The sequence below is a fragment of the Pteropus alecto genome, unplaced genomic scaffold (genome assembly GCF_000325575.1).
Source record: "Pteropus alecto unplaced genomic scaffold, ASM32557v1 scaffold61, whole genome shotgun sequence".
Lineage (NCBI taxonomy): Eukaryota > Metazoa > Chordata > Mammalia > Chiroptera > Pteropodidae > Pteropus > Pteropus alecto.
In genome coordinates, this window is record NW_006434835.1 from 5,163,921 (window position 1) to 5,184,073 (window position 20,153).

The 20,153-nt window shown below is 40.3% G+C and overlaps 1 protein-coding gene across 1 annotated transcript in view; it reads right to left on the reverse strand.

Annotated features, from left to right (window-relative positions):
• The window catches only part of NOL10 (nucleolar protein 10), a 74,006-nt gene that overhangs the window by 9,452 nt on the left and 44,401 nt on the right, over nt 1–20,153 (reverse strand). Inside the window, exons 14-18 of the mRNA XM_006910232.3 lie at nt 11,927–12,053; nt 8,649–8,728; nt 8,362–8,460; nt 7,257–7,346; nt 1–133 (exon numbers count right to left, since the gene is read on the reverse strand). The exon at nt 1–133 is cut by the window's left edge and continues 1 nt beyond it. Of these exons, the coding sequence (XP_006910294.1) occupies nt 1–133; nt 7,257–7,346; nt 8,362–8,460; nt 8,649–8,728; nt 11,927–12,053 (529 nt within the window). The remainder of the gene's footprint in view (nt 134–7,256; nt 7,347–8,361; nt 8,461–8,648; nt 8,729–11,926; nt 12,054–20,153) is intronic.

Here is a 20,153-nt window from a genome sequence, read left to right on the forward strand (position 1 = left end):
TCTTCCTTTTTTCACTCATTTTCGAAACAAGTGGATTCAAAAGCCTAAATTCTTCACTCTCTTCGTCTACTTGGAAGTCAGGGTTCTCAAACATAACTTTAAATCGATCGTCGGTGAGAATATTAGGAAGACTCTGTAAGGAAAATATAAAAATTTTAACTTACTATCCGAATAAAATCTGACCAGAAAGATGGCTTTCAAACATTTCACTCAACTGTAAATTAATAAGCTACGTAAGTCATAACATTAAATTATTATGACATTTCTTTAGAATTAATTCCCAGAACTTTCTAATTGCCCCTGGGTTCTAGCTCCTACTCAGAAAAAGATTCTATTAATCTATTTCATAGGTGATATGTATTATTTGGCCGTTAGCATAATGAGCTAACAATGAGCTTTTCGGCCTAACTTCATGCTCAACATATTAGGGTTTTCTTCAATGAACATTTTTAATGTAAAACCACTTTTTCAAGGAAATACATGTTTTTGAAACATGGCTTTTTAAGCATAGTTGCAATACCGAATTAAAATGAGCGAGTCTTTCGACTTCATCTTCCAAAACCAGGAAAGGAAGTATACATCGACAACGAGCCAAGGATTAACGAGGTGGGGGCCTGGTGGTGTACGTTTGCCGACTCCGAAGGAATTATTTGAAACATGAGGGATATTTCCATGCCTTCTAGGATAGCCTCACAACTTGTCTTCTCTCAGCCATTTAATTGTTCTCAACAGATATACACATATCCGTGTAAAACTCTGTCATTCTGACGTTATAAAACTTTGCTACTGAGATCCATCCATGTAGGTAGCTCGGGACTAACACTAAATTCCTTTTCATTTGTATCATTTTTGAAGAGAAAGTTTCCTAAAATGTATTGTAAACTTATAAGTTCACATGAACAGTTGACAATCTTATACACTCAGGGTTCTCCTAGTGTTCCTTATCTGCTATAGGCTTGGAAACCAGATAAATTAGATGAACGTGGTTTGTAAAGTAAATAGCCTGAACGTAGGCCGAGACAACTAACCTGTCTGTGGTGGACTCTAGCTCTAATGAATGGACTTATTTTACTATTTCTAAACGATTGAGAATAAAGAAGGTGGTATGAAGTTGAGTTCTGAATATTGTACTTATGTAACAGAGCTACACAAAAATTTGGTAAATCATGAGCTATTAAGGAACTTGGGCTGTCTGCTACTTGTAGGTACTTAAAATCTTAGCTAAGACTCTGCTGATTCATTGCCTGAATCAGGGCGATGAGAATTCAAGGGTGGGAACACAGACTGTTTTAGGAAAGGGTTAGTTACTGTGAGATCCGTGTCTACGTTAGCTGACAGATACGGCCATGGAGGAGATGGGGGGGAAGAAGAGTGAAAAAGCAGGGTTAGAAATTTCTCTCAAGTGTCTGGCTTAAGTGATGAGAAAGCTGGTGATGCTATAGGTTAGGGTCCATCACTGGAGAGCATCAGGAAAAGGGACATAGGGTGAAGTAAAGGGCAAGAAATTATGTTCCAAGAATCCAAGATGTCCTCCAGTAGGTGAGGAGGTAAATTGTGGTATACATGAACAATGGAATATCATTCAGTGCTGGAAAGAAACGAGCTCGCTCTCAAGCCGTGAAAGAACCTTAAATGCATATTATTAAGTAAAAGAAACCAATCTGAAAAGGCTACATATTGCACGATTCCAACCACATGACGCCGAGAAAAGATAAAACAAGGGGGACAGTAAAAAGATCAGTGGTTCCCGGGGCTGGGGGAGGGATGAAGAAGGAGAGCACAGAGGATTTCTAGGGCAGTGGAAATACTTTGTATGATCCTGTAATGGTGGATACGTGTCATCACACACTTGTCCAAACCGGTAGGCTGTGCGACACCAACAGTGAACCTGAAAGTAAATCAGCCTTCGGCTGACCATGATCTGTCAACGCAGACCCACTGACTGAGACAGATGCACCCCTCTGGTGGGGGAGGTGACGGGGGGAGGGCATGCATGAGTGCAGCAGGGGTCTATGAGAAATCTCTGTACCTTCCCCTCAATTTTGCAATGAACCTAAAACTCCTTATGGAAAATAGTCTTTAAAAAAGTCTAGTGGATGAGAAAAATTAATAAAGGAAAAAGAAATTATGTTCCATTTAAGACTGGTTCAGTCTATGGCATAAGAAAAACGTCATCTGGATTGGGATGGACCACATTATGTGCCCAGGAACAAGGCACCAGGTCTCAGTTGAGGGGAGGGAGCTAGACTATATAAGTTTTGGAGTTATCTGTAAATATAGGATAGGTGATACTGTCAAAGATCCAAAGACATTCAAATAAATAGCTATTAACCTTTACACATTTTCAGGTAAAAAAAAAAAATAGAAGCCAGGGGAAATTTTTTCCTTTTCATCTTACTATATTTATTAAATAACCATATTTAATAAATAACAGAAATGTTTAAAAGAATGTTGCTAGTACTCTTAAGTTTTTTCTTAATTTAAGACAAAAAAAATTGCTTTGCCTAAAGCCAAGTACGCGTTGGATGAGCCCCAGCTGTAAAAATATTTCCCCCAGGGACTTCTTCCTACTCATTTGTTTGTTTTCATAATTGTCTTTAAAAAAAGAAGTTAGGTAAGATGTAGTTAGTGATGTTCTACAGTCGTTTACAAGTGTCTGGCTAGTGATCTGCCCTATAAATACTCATGTACGGATGCTAAACACTTGCTATTAAAAATTCGGGAAACATCTTACAGTATTGTTTATACCATAGTCCGACTTGACAGAGGTATATTTGTAGATGTGAGTAGGATGCATTGGATGGTTTGTCCCAACGAAGTAACACGTATGAGGAATGCTTGACATTTAAGACAAATTACTTCTTCTAATGCTATGACGTGTATGAAATTACGGCAATGCAGACTTCTGAGTAAAGATGGTTTGAACAGAAGCATTTCCTCTAAAACCCCGGTAAAACAAGAGAAAAGGGGCTTTAAAAAGGCACGAACCCTTAAGGAGGACGAGGACAGGAGGACATGGGAGAGGTGAGACTGGAAGTGAGAAAGAAGGCCTGGTGCCTGGCGCTCCACCCGGGGCGTCTTCTCTGGAGGGCGGAGGTGTCGGGCTGGGGCAGCAGCACCCGGGGCCAGGGAAGCACGGGGCAGTGAGGGAATGCCGCCTGCCGCTGCTTCCCCAAGCCCTCTGGTTCTCGGAGTGTTGGTAGCCGGGCTGTCATTCTCCGAGAGAGAATCTGAGCAGCCAAGAGAAAGGCCAAAAAGATATTGCTATTTGGAGCATCCCCAAATAAACGGTTTGGCCAGGTTACCACACAGTGACTGATGAGCCTTGTCACCACCCAAGTTTCCACTCACGTTTTAAGTGTTTCTCTATTAAATATGAATAAATGAACATGGATCACAGCAGGGAAAAAAAACTACTGTTTTTTTCCAAGAAAACTTCCCAGCTGAAGAGCCTGTTTATAGCTTGAAAGGGTCCCCAAGTGGCCTGCACCGTGGTCTGGATTTCTGGAAGACGGTCTCCAGTGTGCACAGAGCCACTGTGGGAACTGCCTCGGACTCTTCCTCTCTCCTGCCTTACACTCTTATTTTGGAGGACAAAGTCCTAAGAAACTTCCTGAAGAAAAGAAGCACGTGACAGTGATTTGTTGCTGTTGAGAACTTGCATGTTTGACAATCTCTTCATTACATCCTCACACTTGTCTGGGCTGGAAACAACAGTCCTTCAGAAAAGTGAAGGTCCTCAGACTTCTGCACCCAACACGGGTGAGGTGGAGTGAACCCCCCAGGATGACGGCTGGGGACCAGGATTCCCAGATGACCAGCCAGAATGGAGCAGAACAGGAAGATGGAGGAAAGACTTTCTCAGAAGAGTAAAATGAACGCATCGACCGATCTTCATATAAATATCTTGAGATGAGATTTAGACGACGGGCAAAGAACTGAGGGCGAGGTAGTGATAACTACAGAGAAAACAAGCAAAAAGTCGATGACAAAGCGCAGGGAAGACAGGGAGGCGCGGGAAGTACAGTCGCAGGTCAAAAGGTGACTCCGACTGGACGTGAAGAACACGTGCACAGTCCTAACAATGAAACGCTGAAGCCCGAACTTAGCGCGGTAAAGCAGAATGTCCCTGGGAGAGAAGCTCTTCAGGACAACGCTGACGCTGACCAGGCAAGTGGCAGCACCACGGGCAATAATAAGAGACACGGAGTAGTATACCAAAATAATCGGCTATTTTAGGCAAAAGGGTTTGTCTTGGGAAAGCTGAAAATGGGACCGAGGGACAGCCAAACTATGCATGTATAACTCTAATAAAGAATACAATTTTAATTGGTGCTGAAAAAGCTTTAAAAAAGAATACTTTGGATATTAGAATCGATCTGATGCAACCCAGTGCCTTTGCGTGATATCTTTTCCCCGGAGAGATGAATTATTGCTTTAATATAAACTCTTAATGGTGCTGAATAATCCCCGAGGCCATTTAGACGCCTCGCCCATGGTTTCCGGGCTGCAGGACACTCTGGAGATGGCATGCACGACAGCACCCGGGCGAGCTGCGGCAGACTGCGGGAGAAGGGAGTTCATACAGACCCCAAGGCAATAGTGAGAAACGGGCAGAGAAGGCCAACAGGAAGGAAATGACATGTGTAAGAAAAATGGCTCTAATCATTTCTCAGACCCTTACAAATCAAATGGGTCATGGGTGCCGTGCCTCCCAAGCGGGTTCTATACACTGGAAGCTCAAAACGTACTTGTTGAAAGAATAACTGAATTCATTTTTAACTGGAATGAATACTGCCAAATTTCTAAGTCTGGAATAAGGTCCAGATAATGCTTTTTGACATTATGTGGTGGGTCACTTTACACTGTTGGTCCAACATCGACTGAACCGTAAACCTCTTATTAGACGTTAATTACGTTATCAGGAGCAGCAATATCTGGGAACATATTTCACTTTCTGTCTCCACGGAATTCCAGTCGGAGCCAAAGCAGAGCATAACTTTACCACACTGACTTTCAAATCAGGAGTTATCAGCGCTATTAAAGCTCTCGAGGGTTTGAAAAGCTGAGTTCAAAGTCAAGACTAACAAACTGCTGATGGATTTAACAATTCTTTCAAGTATTCTTTACAATTATAATGAAGGGTTCTTTCCTTAATTTATGAATGGTTTTTAAGGTCTTCATTTTAGTTAGATAATCCTGCTAAAGAACAAATCATACAAGCCTTGTCTAATACCTCAGATTTAGAAGACTATATTTAAGGATTTAAGTATTTCTATAAAAAAAAAAAAAAAAAACCAACAAAAACTAGGCTCTGACCATAGGGCCTGATCTGGGTTAGCGAGCCACCAAAAAGCAAACCAGGGGCACATTTTAACCACTTTCTAGCAGAATTTCATCAGGTGACAGAGCGACAACGATAGCACTTCCAGCCTCCTGCAGCTGGAAAGCAGCAGCTGTTTGATGAACGGAGATCTGAACTCTTCCGGTTCTTCCTCCCTGCCACCTGCCATGCAATCGGGACCTAGTCCCACGATTCTTTACAGGACGGTCCTATCAATGTTTCGACAAAACATTTTAGAGGCACAGGCGACCTGACTGACAGACAAGCAAGATCACTCCGCACATTTTTGACTGCGTCCTGCACCCCGAGCGCAGTCAGGACAGCTGTGTTATAAACCTTCCGGCTGCCCCAACCTCAAGCAAAGCCTGTGACAGAAAGGTGGGGGGTGGGGTGGGGAACTTTCTCCACAACTTCATAATCATAAGAGCCTTTAAAAAAGTCTCCTGAACTGTGTACTAGGCTGCACGAAGTATCAAATTAAATTTTAGTTTAAGTGTCCTACCCTCTGTGACATTAAATGTGATGATAAGGACCCATAGGCATAAAACACAGGTGCTGGCGCCACATTCTTCCCACTGAAGCTTTAGGGCACGTCGACCCAGAGATCACTCCCATTTACTCAGCTTGTAAAATGACAGTATGGAGCTGAAGCGGCCTCCCTAGTCACCCCCAGGCTGGGCTAACATGAAAATCAGCGTGAGTCCTCTGAGAAAGTCAGCACTGCAGGAAGCACATCGTAGGCACTTCAAGATTCACGAAACGAAAGCGGAATCATAAAAGCCACCTAGTCACTCAAAGACGGCTTCTGGAAATTCAGATTTCAATAATATATTAAAAGAACGTAACAGACCAGGACGACAGGGTGCAGAAGGGATGAGGAAGCAGAGGACAGCGGAGCGGGCAGTGCGGTGAAGCCGTTTAGAAACCACAGTGCCGAGGACTGTCCTCTCTGGTCCTGTCCCCGCACATTCCGGAATTAAGCAAACTAAGATCCAGTGACACGGAGGGTCACCCGCGGTGACAAGAGGGAGCGAGCAGAAGGAACAAAAGCAAACAGGCAAGGAGCTCACGCGTCTGGGGCTCACGCTCCCCCGAAGGGAGAGAGGAGAACCGGGCGGCGCCCCCGGGGAGCAGCACGCCACAGAGTCAGGCCGTTCGCTCAGCCCTGAGCGAGACCTACCGCCCCGCGGCCTTCTAGTAAATATGGGAATCCAGGCAGACGAGAACAGAGCACCGCGAGGAACTTCCTCGAGGACTCTCACACTGCTGGGAAAATGGCAAAGTCCCCTGTCCTGAGAGTCATCAGCCGAACGAAGCGCTAATCTCCATTTACTTCATGACTGATCTTTGCCTGTTTTCACATTAGTTAGGGCAGGCAGGCAGCAGTTACACGTAAGTGTGCACACTCCCAACTGTGCCAAGTCTAAATCAAAATCGGTTACTTCTGGAATTACAAATAAACCTTAGTACAAAAAAACCCAAACAATCTAAATATCTAAAGGATTAATTATAATATACCCATAAGCTAGAATGTGCAGCTCTCAAAAATATTTACAAAGGATTTTTAATAAAATGGGAAGCCACTGATGTTAGTTATTTCATAGAACCAGGATAAATACTTTATATATACTGTAGTATCTTACTATTATAAGTTATAATTTTAAGAGAAATAAGGAAAGAAAGTCACAAAAATATTAATGATGCCTTTCTCTGGGTAGAATTATGTAGGTGACTCTCTTACATTCTTTCCTATTTTACAAGCTTCCCATATTGAGCATATACTATCTTATAAGCAGGAAAAAAAACTAATTGTATTTTTAATGTAAAAATAAAAAATAAAAAAGCTTTAAGTGACTATCGAGAAAATGTAGGAACAATTTATCAATATTTTCTCTGCATTATAAAATCTTACCTTAACTTTCTTTTTCCATGTTGATTTTTGCTTCTCCTCCTCCTCCTCAATTAATTTAAGTGCCAGCTCCTTATTAACTTTTGGCAATTTCTAGTAGAGAAAAAAAAAAACAACTGTTAAAACACCTACATTTTAGCTTTCGAGGTTAAAGCAAAGAGCCGGGAAAAAAGTACTCCACAGCCCAGGCTCCCTTGCCAATGTTCACACATTCACCACTCTAAAGACTCAACAAATCATCTGGAAAAAGGGAAAACTAGTCACTAGACTTGTACTAGTGTGTGCGTGCGTGTGCGTGTGTGTTTAAGCAACGTCCAGTGGGAAACGACTATCACTGGTGGCTGACTTTAGTCAAGAAGGGTCACTACAGAGTCGGGAGGGCAGGACAGAAGGACCGGACGCGGTCTCCCCGCCTGCTTGTTGTTGGGCTGGCACCACACGCCAACTCTTCTTTGCCCTGGCAGCAACAGGTGGTCCCAGAGGAGGGGGGATCCCGGTTTGCTCCCAGAGCTGCCCTGGTCACCCCCAGGACGCCAGCAGCGTGGCAGCCCCCGCTGAATGCCCGCTGCCCAGCCCTGGAGAGTCAGCTCCACACACAAACCTCCCTGCAGCCGCCGCTGCCCGCACCCGCGCCCCAGCGCTTGCGCCTTTTCGGGGCTCTGACACCTGGTCAACAGTTCTTTACACGAAATTCTCTGTTGATGTAACGAGTGTGGGCCGATTGCTGTCTGGACCCTGACAGCGTCTAATGCCTATTTCCCACGATCTGAGCAGCTGGCCTAAGACACAGCCAAAGGTCAGTAAGAATGGGGACTAGCAAAGCCCCAGCACCCCAAATCTGAACGCCTATTTAAAAACACCATCGGATGTCCTTAGGAGGGCTGACGGTGTCAGCCCATCTGACATTCCCCATAATACCATCACCAAAGAGTCCATGATGAGTCAAGAGTCTTGACAAATAAAGTGTACCAAAAATATGAGTGAAAAATGTAAACTAAGGATGGAAAGACTCAGAGATAAGATAGATGGCAAGTTTCTTTAGAATACTGCACGACATGGAAATGAAGTACCCTTCTCTAGCAAATCCAGTAGTGAGGACAATACCGACCTTTAACTGGACTCTCTGAGCGCGGGTTTCTGCGATCTTCTGCCGGATCCTGTCCTTCCTATATTCTTCATAAGCAAATGGGTTCACCATCAATTTCACCTTTTCAAAGTGGGAAAAAAAAAATCGTATTTAGCAGCACGTTTCATATACACCATGACTATGACTATGTCAAATAGATGGCTCTCTTGCAAATCCTAAGTATGTTTTATGAAAATGCAAGTAAGTAGAGAACAAATGGCTACAGATTGCTCGTTAGGCACCTAGAACAACTGCACTTTGGCACTTACCTTGTGATAGAGTCTTATGTCCATGAAAAACCCGTGCATGTACGCCCGGAGGAAAGGTGAGCCAATGAGATGTGTGAGGCCTGGGGAGAGGAAACCAGAAGAGGGCAGGTCCTTATGAAATCCTGATTAAAATTTAAGCTTTTCTTGAACAATTTGATTACAATAAAATTTTACTTTTGAATAAAAATTTAAGGATTACAATTATTAATCTTTAAAAACTATGGAGAAAATTTTAATCCACTTCAGCAATATCAACCTCACTTATTTTTAATGTGACACTAAGCACAAAAATGATGAAAAAATCTTTATGAACCATGACAGACTGACAAAAAACAGTTCTCTACACTGGTGGTTCTTCAGATTTTTGGATTCCGTGAAACAGGTAATTTTTAAAATAACAGTCGGACCGACGCTAAGCTGCCATCGTTTACACTGCCCAGTAGGAACAGTGGTGGTGGCGGTGGTAAGATCATTGTTATCTCCCATAACTTCCAAAAACAAAGGACACGTCACAACAGTAATGTAGAGGCATGTTTTTCCCCAAAAAAGAACAGTTGATCAAATAATGCCAACATATATAACCACACATGTGAACATGAACACATATGCAAACACACTTCAGTATGGTTGAACAAAAAGTTCACTACTAATCAGCAATTGGTTTAAATAATGTTTTTAAATGTCTTTCGGAGGGTTTCCTAGTTTTAGATTACATTTACAAGTAGTGGTGCAGGCGGTCAAATAAGGATGCTCTACTATGTCACGGAGATTATTTATTTACTGCAAATATCTACACAGAGAAGGTTAGGAGAGTATCTTCAAAATAAGACGTGATACACCCATGTGAACAGCAGCTTAGCTGGTATGATACTAAGTGATTATGTTTCCAAGGAAAACATTGCCTGGATTTTCATTTTTAGAAATTTTAGAAATGAACATCTGTCTAGACCTGAAAATCCAGTTACTAGGCAAAATCACACAGATGTACAAAATAGTACAACGTCAAAAGGCAAAATTAAATTTAGGATACTCTCATAAAGCAATTATAAGACTTGGTCAGACAAATACTTCTTAGAATTCACTAGGTCAGTAAAACTACATGTGTTGTAATAATTTTTGTTTCCTCTATTAAGTGTATAAAACATTTATGTCATTGCATTATCCCCACTCAACGTTAGGTCATAAATAAAAACCAGCACAAAGATTTCCTACTGAAACAATTCTAGACAGAGAACCCGACAGCAGCAGAAGCCCCACAGTCAGCTCTACAGAGCATGGGTCCCAAGAGATCTTCTGAGGAAGAAAAGTTTCTGTGTTCAGTAAGTTTGGGAAATGTATCATACTTTCCTCCCTTCCTGGAGACTTAGTATGTGATGGCATTAAGGCTCAAAGAAGCCCACAGGTAAAGAAACTGATTTAACTTTGCTCAACCTAGCGTTTCTCAAACTCATTTGCCACAAATCTTTTAAAATAATGGTTAACATTCGCATACTACGTTTAGACACTGTGCTGAGTACAGTTCAGACACTATTTGATTCATTCTTCAAGCAACCCTGTGAGTGGGTACCATTATTATTATTGCCACTTACAGATGAGGAAACCAAGGCATAATGAGGGTAAGTAAGTTGGCCAAGTCCTGCAGACAGTAAGTGGTAGAGGTGGATGTGAACCCATGTCAGTCCGCTCCAGTGCCCATGACATTAGCCACTGAGCTAGCCATCCAGCCCTTCTGGCAGAAGTAGTGTTCCATGAAACACATTTTGAGAAATGCCATGTTATAGGATCTACTAAAGGCTGTAGCTGGGAAAAGTCAGAATGTGCAAGTACTTACTACTAATAATACTCAGAAATAAAGGAAGTTAGTTATAAAGCCTTGCTTCTACTTTTAATATAAATTATTTATAAAAGGTTTTATTTATAATGGTGAAATCTGTGAAAAATGATAACCATTCAATATTAAGAGATTAATAACGTACGTGAAAATGATTTCTAGTATAACTTTTGCTGCTTATTTTCACAGCTTTAAAAATGAATGGTATGATTACATTTTAACAAAATGCATTTTATTCTCCAATATAAAAATGTAGGCGAGTATGACACAAGCCTACTGTAAACACTATGTTGGAGATATTTAAGAAGGCACTTCAGTAGAAAGACCTTATTTCATTCATGAGTCATTATTTTTTTTAAATGCTGAATACAACTTTCATTTTAAACACATTAAAATTAAAAGAAGTATTTTGATAGAAATTAGAAAATAATTCTGCCTGGATTAACGGTGCTATGAGTTACTGGTTAAAAACGAAGTTTAAGAACCTTCTATAAATCTATTGATTACATGATTTCATTTTCTTTTAACAATCAGCTGCTGCTGTGCATCTGTTTGTTCCGAAGATAACTAAGTTGCCTAGACTTGTGGAGAAGGGTCCTCTGAGTCTTCCCGCTTTCAATCATTTGCTATGTAGCCTTTTCCCAATGATAGAACAAGATTAGCAAAATCTACTCTCTTCATTCTACAAACCAGTGCATGGCGACTGGGTAAACATGTTCCTTCCGGGGGCCTGTAAGCTTGAGTTAGAGCACGGACTCTGGCTTTCAATTCCAATCTTCGCACGTAGTATCACTGAAGGCCCTGGCAAGTTACTTTAATCTTTTGGTGCCTCAGTTTCCTTATCTATAACATGGAATCATAATAGCATCCACTCCACAGAGCTGTGAGGACTAAATGTGTTGTATGTAAGACATTCAGAATACTGCCTGGCACGTGTAAGCCCTATTTAGGTGCTGAGTATTGTTAAGAGGCATTTCTGGGTTTGTATTCTTTAAATCTCAAGTAACTATGAAAGTTCTACGTATCTGAGAAGTCACTCTGTGGGTTCAAAGTGTTGTAGGCGCACATAAAAGGGAGCCAGAAATAAAAGGGAGCCAGAAATCGTTTACGTGCAGTCCCTGAGATTTTTCAAAATCATATCATATTCAAATAGTACTTGAAAAAACAAATCCCTTCTTTCTTGGCATATTTTTTCCATACATAGATAGTATGCTAAAAAAATTATTCCCAATTTAAGACACAAAAGTAAGTTAAATTTATCTGAACTTTCTCTAAGCAGAGACTGATTACAAACTTGACAACATATGCTATGTGTAACATCTGATGTGGCAGAAAGAGAAGATTTGGAAAATCAGATAAACGTGACCCCACCACTTCTAAAATGTTTGAAACTCCAGAACAAAACAAAAAAAGTAGAAATAAAATAATTTTATGATCTTTTTTTTACCTAAATTTTCCAGGTCTTTCTTGGTGACAAATTTGTAATCGTCATAAACCGTGCTTTCTGGATTCTCTTCCAATTCTTCTGTCAAGTTGTCTAAGAAGGAACACCACCTGGGAGCAGGACCCAAAACCTGCCGGTGTTGAAAAGGTTAGCACGGCTACATACATTCTCACCAGGTCAACGCAGTTAGCTACTGTAGACCAGATCTCCTCAGATATAATTTTTAAATCCTTGATTCGATCAGAAGTATTGAAAATAACTGCAATATCCATATCCATAATCAACAAGCATATCATGGAAGAGAATAATGGCGGGAAAAATTTAGGCTCATAAGGGGAAAATCTCATTTAGGCTGGGATACAAAGATATTAATAAACAGTCTTACACTAGAACTGTGAAAATACAGATAATTCAGGTACTTATAATAACACATCCATTTATCACCTCATTCATTCAAAACAATACCAGAATCTACAAAGACATATTTGGTATACTAGTTTTTAAGCTTGCCACTCATGACAAAAGTCTAAAAGGAGAATTACCTTTTTCAAGGGTTTTCAACTAATTACCTGATAATTACATTTGCTCTTATATGGTCTACTTCATTTAATTCATTAAAGATTAAAATTCTATATAAGAATTCTTCAGACTTGATCTAAAATGGGTCCCCAGGGTCCATGAGTGAGTCCCAGTGAAAAGTTGAGGAACAAAGGACTGAACAGAATTTATAACCAACATTATACAAATGCTTCGGTTTGTAATCCAATGACTTCCATGAAATACTGATTGCTTTTGACTCTTCTGCTCTTGATGTGAATCTTTCTGGGCGGACGCCTCTCCCTCTGGGGCAGACGCTCACCCCGGAGGAGGCGCGTGTCCGCGGGAAGGCAGGGCTTCTGGAAGAGAGAGCCCTGGGCTCTGACAGAATGGGACTTCCGCTGACTACCTGCCCGTGAATTCCGATAGGAATCGATTTTAGAGGGAAAAAATGAATCATAATGGAAATTATTAAACCTAGCTTAAGCTTTTCGGAGAAGGGAAGGTGGGAGCATTACAACAACAACAACAAAACGGCCTCTAATGCCCTTTTCAGTCAATCAATCCAAAAAAAATAATAAAAGATGTTAGATACAGCCACACTAACTTACAGTCTTTTGCCCGATTAGAAGTGGGGACCTCACCCTTACTGCCAAAGGCTACGGGGCTCAGGACCATGAAAAACAACGACTAATGAACACAGGAGGAGTCCTATCAAGAAGTTCCACATTAGCATGATCTACAATTTTTGAAAACAGATATACAGGTTTTATACACTAAGTGGTTTGACTCTAACCAGACAGGACAAACTTTCAAGAAATGCAAGGCATTTCTTAAAAATTCAATGTTGAACATTTTTTAAAGAGACTGCTAAGATTTTAAGCAATTTTAGGACAGCAGTTGAAGTAAACAAATATCGATAGCACTACTACATACAAAGCTGTGTGCTAAACCAGTCACGGACCGTGATCTCCCTGGAGTTTAAAATCTAGCCAGAGCAGAAAGACCTGTGCACACACACACGCAGTTGCACACAAGGGCGCACACTCAGCTGTTTAAAGCAATGCAATGAGTCCATGAGGAAGAGCAGTGAGGGCTGGAGAAAACACGGCCGGCTGGGACACTGAGTAATAAGTACATTTGACAGAACTTCAGGCTGGAACGAACACGTGAGCAACCTAGGAACAGCATGAGGCGCCTTCTGAGAGTGACGGTGTAGGCACTTGCAACTGCAGGGCGCCCGCTTCCCGCCAGTCTGAAATCTTGCAACGCAAAGTACCACCACATGCTGGTGGACGACTTAAGAGAGTACAGTAACTGTCATCGCTCTTCTAGAATGCAAGATTCAAGATGCTGTCCTCTTGGGAGGGTAGGAACTTCATCTGTTTTAAATGCTGAATTTCCCGTATCTAGAACATTGCCTGCCAAGTAGTAGGTGCTCAATAAATATTTCATAAGTAAATCTGTTCATTCATAAAACATGTATGCATTCATGAATTTCATGTGCATAGGGTATTAAGACTTAAAAGGTCCTGTATGGCAAAAGTATTTTTAAACTTGTCTAACTGTCCTTATTCAGATAAAAATACTCAAATACCTTCCTATAAAAATACTGGATATAAGAACACTTTTTGGAAAAGTCAGACATATTTTGCCTACGCAAAGAGGCACTGGCTGCCAGAGGACCTCATAATAAAGCAGTTTCACCTTTAAACCTTAAATCTCATAAACACGGGCATCATGTGTTTACTGACTTTTCTGGGGGAACGGTGAGAGATAGAAATACCAAAAATATCAGACCAGATCTCAACTTACTTTCACACAGTCCTTTTTTGATAATGTTCCACAACATTCTTTTTTGATTAGTTATCTGGATTCTAGTGGAATTGTTTTAAATTGCCTCTCAGGGACAGATCTCGTTATGGTGAATAATCTCTGCAGTCAAATTCATGGCCATTAAATTTTACAGGAGGAAATATTTCCATCAAAAACAAAATTAAACCTAATGGGTTGATTTTATGTCTCCCTAGTTCCTTTTCGGAGAAAAACATCAGAACAACCATAACAAAGTTGAAACTACTGATTTAACTGGTATTAATCTCAGGTTTTATCTGCAATAGAGCTTTCATCAACATCTACCATTAAGTTGTAAAAACATGGCCGGCTCACCCAGTGAGAGGGCTGACCATGTGCAACATCCTCTGATGAACCTAAAATGACCACAAAATTAATTAACGTGTAAAAATTCCTTGCTATCTTCATTTATAAAACATGTTAATCTTTAAAAATATATTAATTTACTTCCTAGATTTCAGGCTTTCAGACTTGAAGGAAACATCCTTTTTAATCACTGGTAATACTATTACTATTACATCAAAAGTTTTTAGGTTTTCTGAGTTATCATTATATTTGCTATATTATATACTTCAGTCAAAACTGATTGTTGATTGTTTATCTACATTTTATGTACCTTAAGAGTTCTGTTTGTTACAGAAAATTGGTGAAGGCTATTCTATTTTAAACTTCTATCATCTGTTAATGACCTTCCACTTTTTATTTATAAAAATTTCCTAGTCACACGTCAGTAAAAGTAAGGAACTGGAAACTGATTTCATCAAACTGCTATAAAGGGACACTGTGGGTCCCTCAGCAACTTCAATGCCCATCTCATCAAGCAATCTAAACAGAAATACTTGGTCCTCCAAAATAGGAAAGGATCTTTCATCAACATGCTATGGGGAAGGCCCTGACACAAATGCGGCCAAGTGTCTGCTTGCTCTAATCCCTTAGGACAAAGAACGAATTTTAAAATACATGAAAATACATGCCACGTGCCCAAGACCATCTGCCTCTATGATTACAATCTGCCTTTAAAATGTTAATTATGTGTGCTTAATTTTAAAACTCAAAAATTTCATATATTTGGCAATGGACAAAAATGACTAAAGCGTGGGGAGGAAAGAGGAGAAATATTAAAATTCTCAGGGAGCTGACAGAGGAGGTATCCCTGTCTCTCCCTCTGCTGTTGAAAAGCTACTATGCCGCCCCCACAGCTGTGTGGAGCGGGAAATAAAGACTGAGGATCACCGGGTGGGTGGTTTGAACAGATCGAGGGCGGCTCAACCAGCAACGGAGGGTTAACGCTGTCCCTGGGACAGCGGCCAGGCTGCTCTCGCTTGGTAGACACGCCATCGCTTCTCCATTCACTTATCATGCTACTGAGCATGTCAAATTTTTATGGTTTTCCCACTATTAATATGAAAAGTAATAATTGGGAACATAGAACAGCAATTAAATTTGAAATTATCTTGAGTTTTTAATAATTTGAAAAACAATTAAAAATACTTTAGCAACTAAGAAACTTTTTTCTTTTTTTTTAAGAAAATTCTTAATTACTTCACTTGTATCAAAAGACAAAATATAACTTTGAACCCAAATTAGCTTATGCATGGGAAACTTCAACTGATATATAATTACATTAGAACACAAAGAAGTACATAATATATCCAAGTACATGCAGTCGATTTAAAAAATATTCCTAAAATTTTTTCAAAATGTATTTCAGCATACAATGGAAAGTGGATCGTATTTTTGAATGATAATTGGAAAGAGAATGATGATAGCACAGGAGAGCATAACATCACATGGAAGGACTTAAATATATACTTTTAAGTTCAGATAATAAAACTAGAGCCATTAAACATAAGGTGGTAGATTTTCATTCAATAGATATTTACTGAGTTCCATATTTTACGTGTTCCAAGCAGCATACTCTATAATATTAGGTAACAGAATGAAATCCAACAGGAAAATTGTTTTACATACAGCAAACTTGTGCGGAAGGATTAGATGACTCTTAATTTCCTCAACTTCATTCATTTATTCACTCAAAAGGTTAACTGAACTTTCATTAAAAGCTAACTGTTAAACATAAGTAAAACAAAGTTTGGGAAACAATCAAGTAAAATATATTGTGATTAGTTCCACAGAAGAAAAATCTTTAAGTGGTTCTGGGGAGCCTTTATCTGCTGAGGCAGGAGATCAAGACAGCGTGGAAGGAGATGCTATCTTGAAAAACTCTGAAGAGGTTTTATGATTTTATTATACTCAGTGAAACATAATAGCCATACTAAATAGTTAGAATTTAATGCTACATAAAATTAATATACGTATTTTACCTATTGATTATACAGAAGATCCCTGGTTAGAAAAATTGTCAACTTTACCTTTCAGTGACTTTATACTACTGTAATCCTGGAAGCTCAATTTAAACATCGTTATGATGCCACTGAACAGCTAAGAACAACACTTACTGACAAGTAACAAGGAAGAGTTTGAATATAAATAATTTTGCGACCACGTAAATCATCTAATTATTTTGTTACAGAACTGTTTTCAAGACATTCTAAAAGTAGATATAAATATCAGTTCTAAAACTAAAGCAATAACAAAAACAATAATAAGAATAACAAAAATAGTAATAGCACTCTAAGAGGTATGGGGTTTCACCCCGCATTAGCATTTTAACCTGCATCCAACCAGAAATCTGTCACTCTTACTATAAGGCCATAACTCTTTATCAGAAACTATTGGGGCCAAAAGGGTTTGAAACTCAGAATTTTTTGCATTTTAAAAGGGAATACAGTATGTATACTACATATTACATAAACCCTTCAGTGGGGTCTGGGTCAGTGGTCAAACACGTTAATATCTCTGCAGCAAAGTGCATACATATTTGCACTGGCGACTTGGGATAGATAAAGACGAGAAAAAGCCTCATCATCCATCACATATCAGGTTTGGGCTTTAATGAAGCAGGTCAGATAAGGTTTTGCAATCAATGTATTATAAAAAATTTTCAGGGCTTTTTAGAGTTCAGAATTGCAGATCAGAGACGACGGAGGTATGCTACACTGTAAATATCATTAACCACTATTATGATTAATGATAATTTTTCTAATTGCATAGCCTGCAATCTCCAGTAGGATTTTGCCAACTAAGAAGACCATCTCCGCAATGCATAAAGGAAAATTTCAAACTTTTCTTCCATTATTGGTTGAAAGGCACCACTAGCACCAGCATGTATTTTCAAATTCTGACAGCTGTGGCTTAATAATAACTGATCATAAGCATAAGACAAGAGAGACAGCTGGGTGAGCCGAGGGAGTGGCCATGCATTTAAGCATGTAATTGCATCTGCAACATAACTAGCTGCCTAATTGCATACCCAAGTTTATATGCATTTGCGTAATTATGAGTCATTTAAAGGTACTCTACTTGTAGTGCTTTGTTCTCTCATTCCTAAAAATCAGATTAGAAAAGAAGCAATTTAATTTCAACATTTTTAAAGATTTATTTTAAAAAAGAGAAAAATTATTATTGGCGATGATTGCAATGTTGATTTAGTTTTTGAAAAGTAGTTTAGGCACTGAAATAAAATAAGAAAATAAGGCCAAGTAAAAAAAAAAAAAAGAAAGTAAGATCGCCGAGGCTGCTATGTCGCTATCGGCGACCAGACCAACAGTTAATCTGTGTGAGGCTCTGCGAATGCGAACACACACAAGAGGAGCATCCGTGCTCTCGGTTAGGGGACGCACATGTCCAAACACAAAATGAAAACCGACAGTAAGAAGACGGAGAACGTGCAGTTAATGACGGCACACTACATGTTTTTGTCTCCTCTCTGTCCAAAGCCTCATTAAAATGACAGTAAATCAACATAAAAAAGTATCGACCTTCCAGGACAACTAGGACAAAAGGAGAAAACACAGTAGCTTAAGGGATTCAACACGGCCAATGCTGGGTGCTTACAAGGCAAGTAACAGAGAGAAAGGAGAGGAGCTGCTCCCCCTAGGGAGGCCCAGCGCGTGAGACTCCACGTGTCTGGGAACAGGCCTGAACGGAGCTGAGGAACCCTTAAGTTCCCACCACCCTTCCCAAGACCAGAGGAGGACTCTGCGGAGGAAGGGACGGGGGGCTGCTCCACGCCAGTCAGTATCTGGCACAGGGGACTTGCGCTGCGGGGCTGAAATGAGTGGAATTAAATGGCAGTTTACATATCAACCGTGTGGCCCTCAGCTCCTTTCCTCAGCTCCCAGAATGGCGGGAGCACAGCAGGTGCTTCCCCCTCCCCTGCTCCGCCCGCTGCTGCCTAAAGGCCCAATGTTCCCAGAAAGAAGCTGGAGGACTTTTCTCCATACAAAAGGAAAGATCCTCGAGGATGCACTTCCGGATGCTGACATCTCAGAACCCTCCAACAGTCACTAGGTAAGCGTCAGCATGAAAACACCAGCAGACGAGACCATCACATACAAAGAGCTTCCAATCAGCATTTTAGCGTCTCATTCTTAAATAAGAACAGATTGCCGATGATCACCATTCATTCAGTCAACAGTTATCGTCAAGCAGTTTCCCTTCACTGTACATACAACAGGGAACAAAACAAACAAGAATCTCTACCTTTAAGAGGTTACATTCCAGAAAGGGGATAATAAACAAAGGAAAGACAGTACAGAGTACGACAGCGCCAATTTTTGATCTATGGGGAAAATAAAGCAGCGAAGGGTGATGGAGAATACAGGGGAGGGAGGGAGGGAGGGGTGGAAAGGGAAGCCCTGCTGACGTGACAACTGAATACAGACCTGGAGGAGAGGTATTATGGGAATATCTGGCAACTGCAAAGGCCCTGAGGTCGGAATTGCTTGGGATGTTTGGGGATCAGCAAAAAGAACCACCTGGTGGCCTCACAGGGAGTGTGTGGTGGTGGTGCGGGGGGGGACGGGGTCTAGACTGCATGGGGTCTGTAGGCCACTGTGGTACTTTACTCTTCTGCTGAGTGAGAATGGAAGCCATTGGAAGATTCTGAGAAGAGGAGTAGCATGATCTGATTCGCACTGACAAGGATTACTTTGCGAAGACTGGGAGACTTATTGGTTCCAGGTATTTTAGGAAATTTTTGTTCAATCACTAGCTGACAATTAAGAGAACCGAGCAGAGACTTTGGTGGCCACACATAACAAAGAAATCAGATTGTATAGACTTAGTCCAGGAAGAGTTATCAAACAGCAACAGTAACAATGAACTTGGTGTGTGTGTGGGGGGTGGTGGTGGTGGGTGGGGAATCTGAGTTTTATAATTGCCAAATTATAATATCTAAAACATCTAGTTTAAAAAAAAAAATTACAAGACATGAATGATGAGCATGGCCCATACAGAGGAGAGAAAAAACAACAAATAAAACCTATCTGTTGAGGAAGTTCGAGCATTGGACTTACCAGACACAGACTTTAAACAAATTACTATAGATAGGCATAAAGAACTGAAGAAAAGCATAAGAACAAATGCCTCATGAAAGAGAATACCAATAAGGAAACTGAAACTATAAAAAAACTAAATAGAAGTTCTGGAGTTGAAAAATGCAATAACTGAAATTAAAAAATTCAAAAGGGGCTCAGCAACAGATGTAAACTGGCGGAAGAAATAATCAACAAGCTTGAAAATGGGTCAATTGAGATGATCCTGTCTTAGAGACAGAATGAAAGAAAACTAAACAGAGCCTCAGACACTTGTGGGTTGTCATCAAATAGACCAACATACACATAATAGCAGTCCCAGAAAGAGAAGAGGAACAAAGGGGAAGAAAGAATATCTGAAGAAATAATGGCCAAAACCATCTCAAATTTGCTCTTAAAAA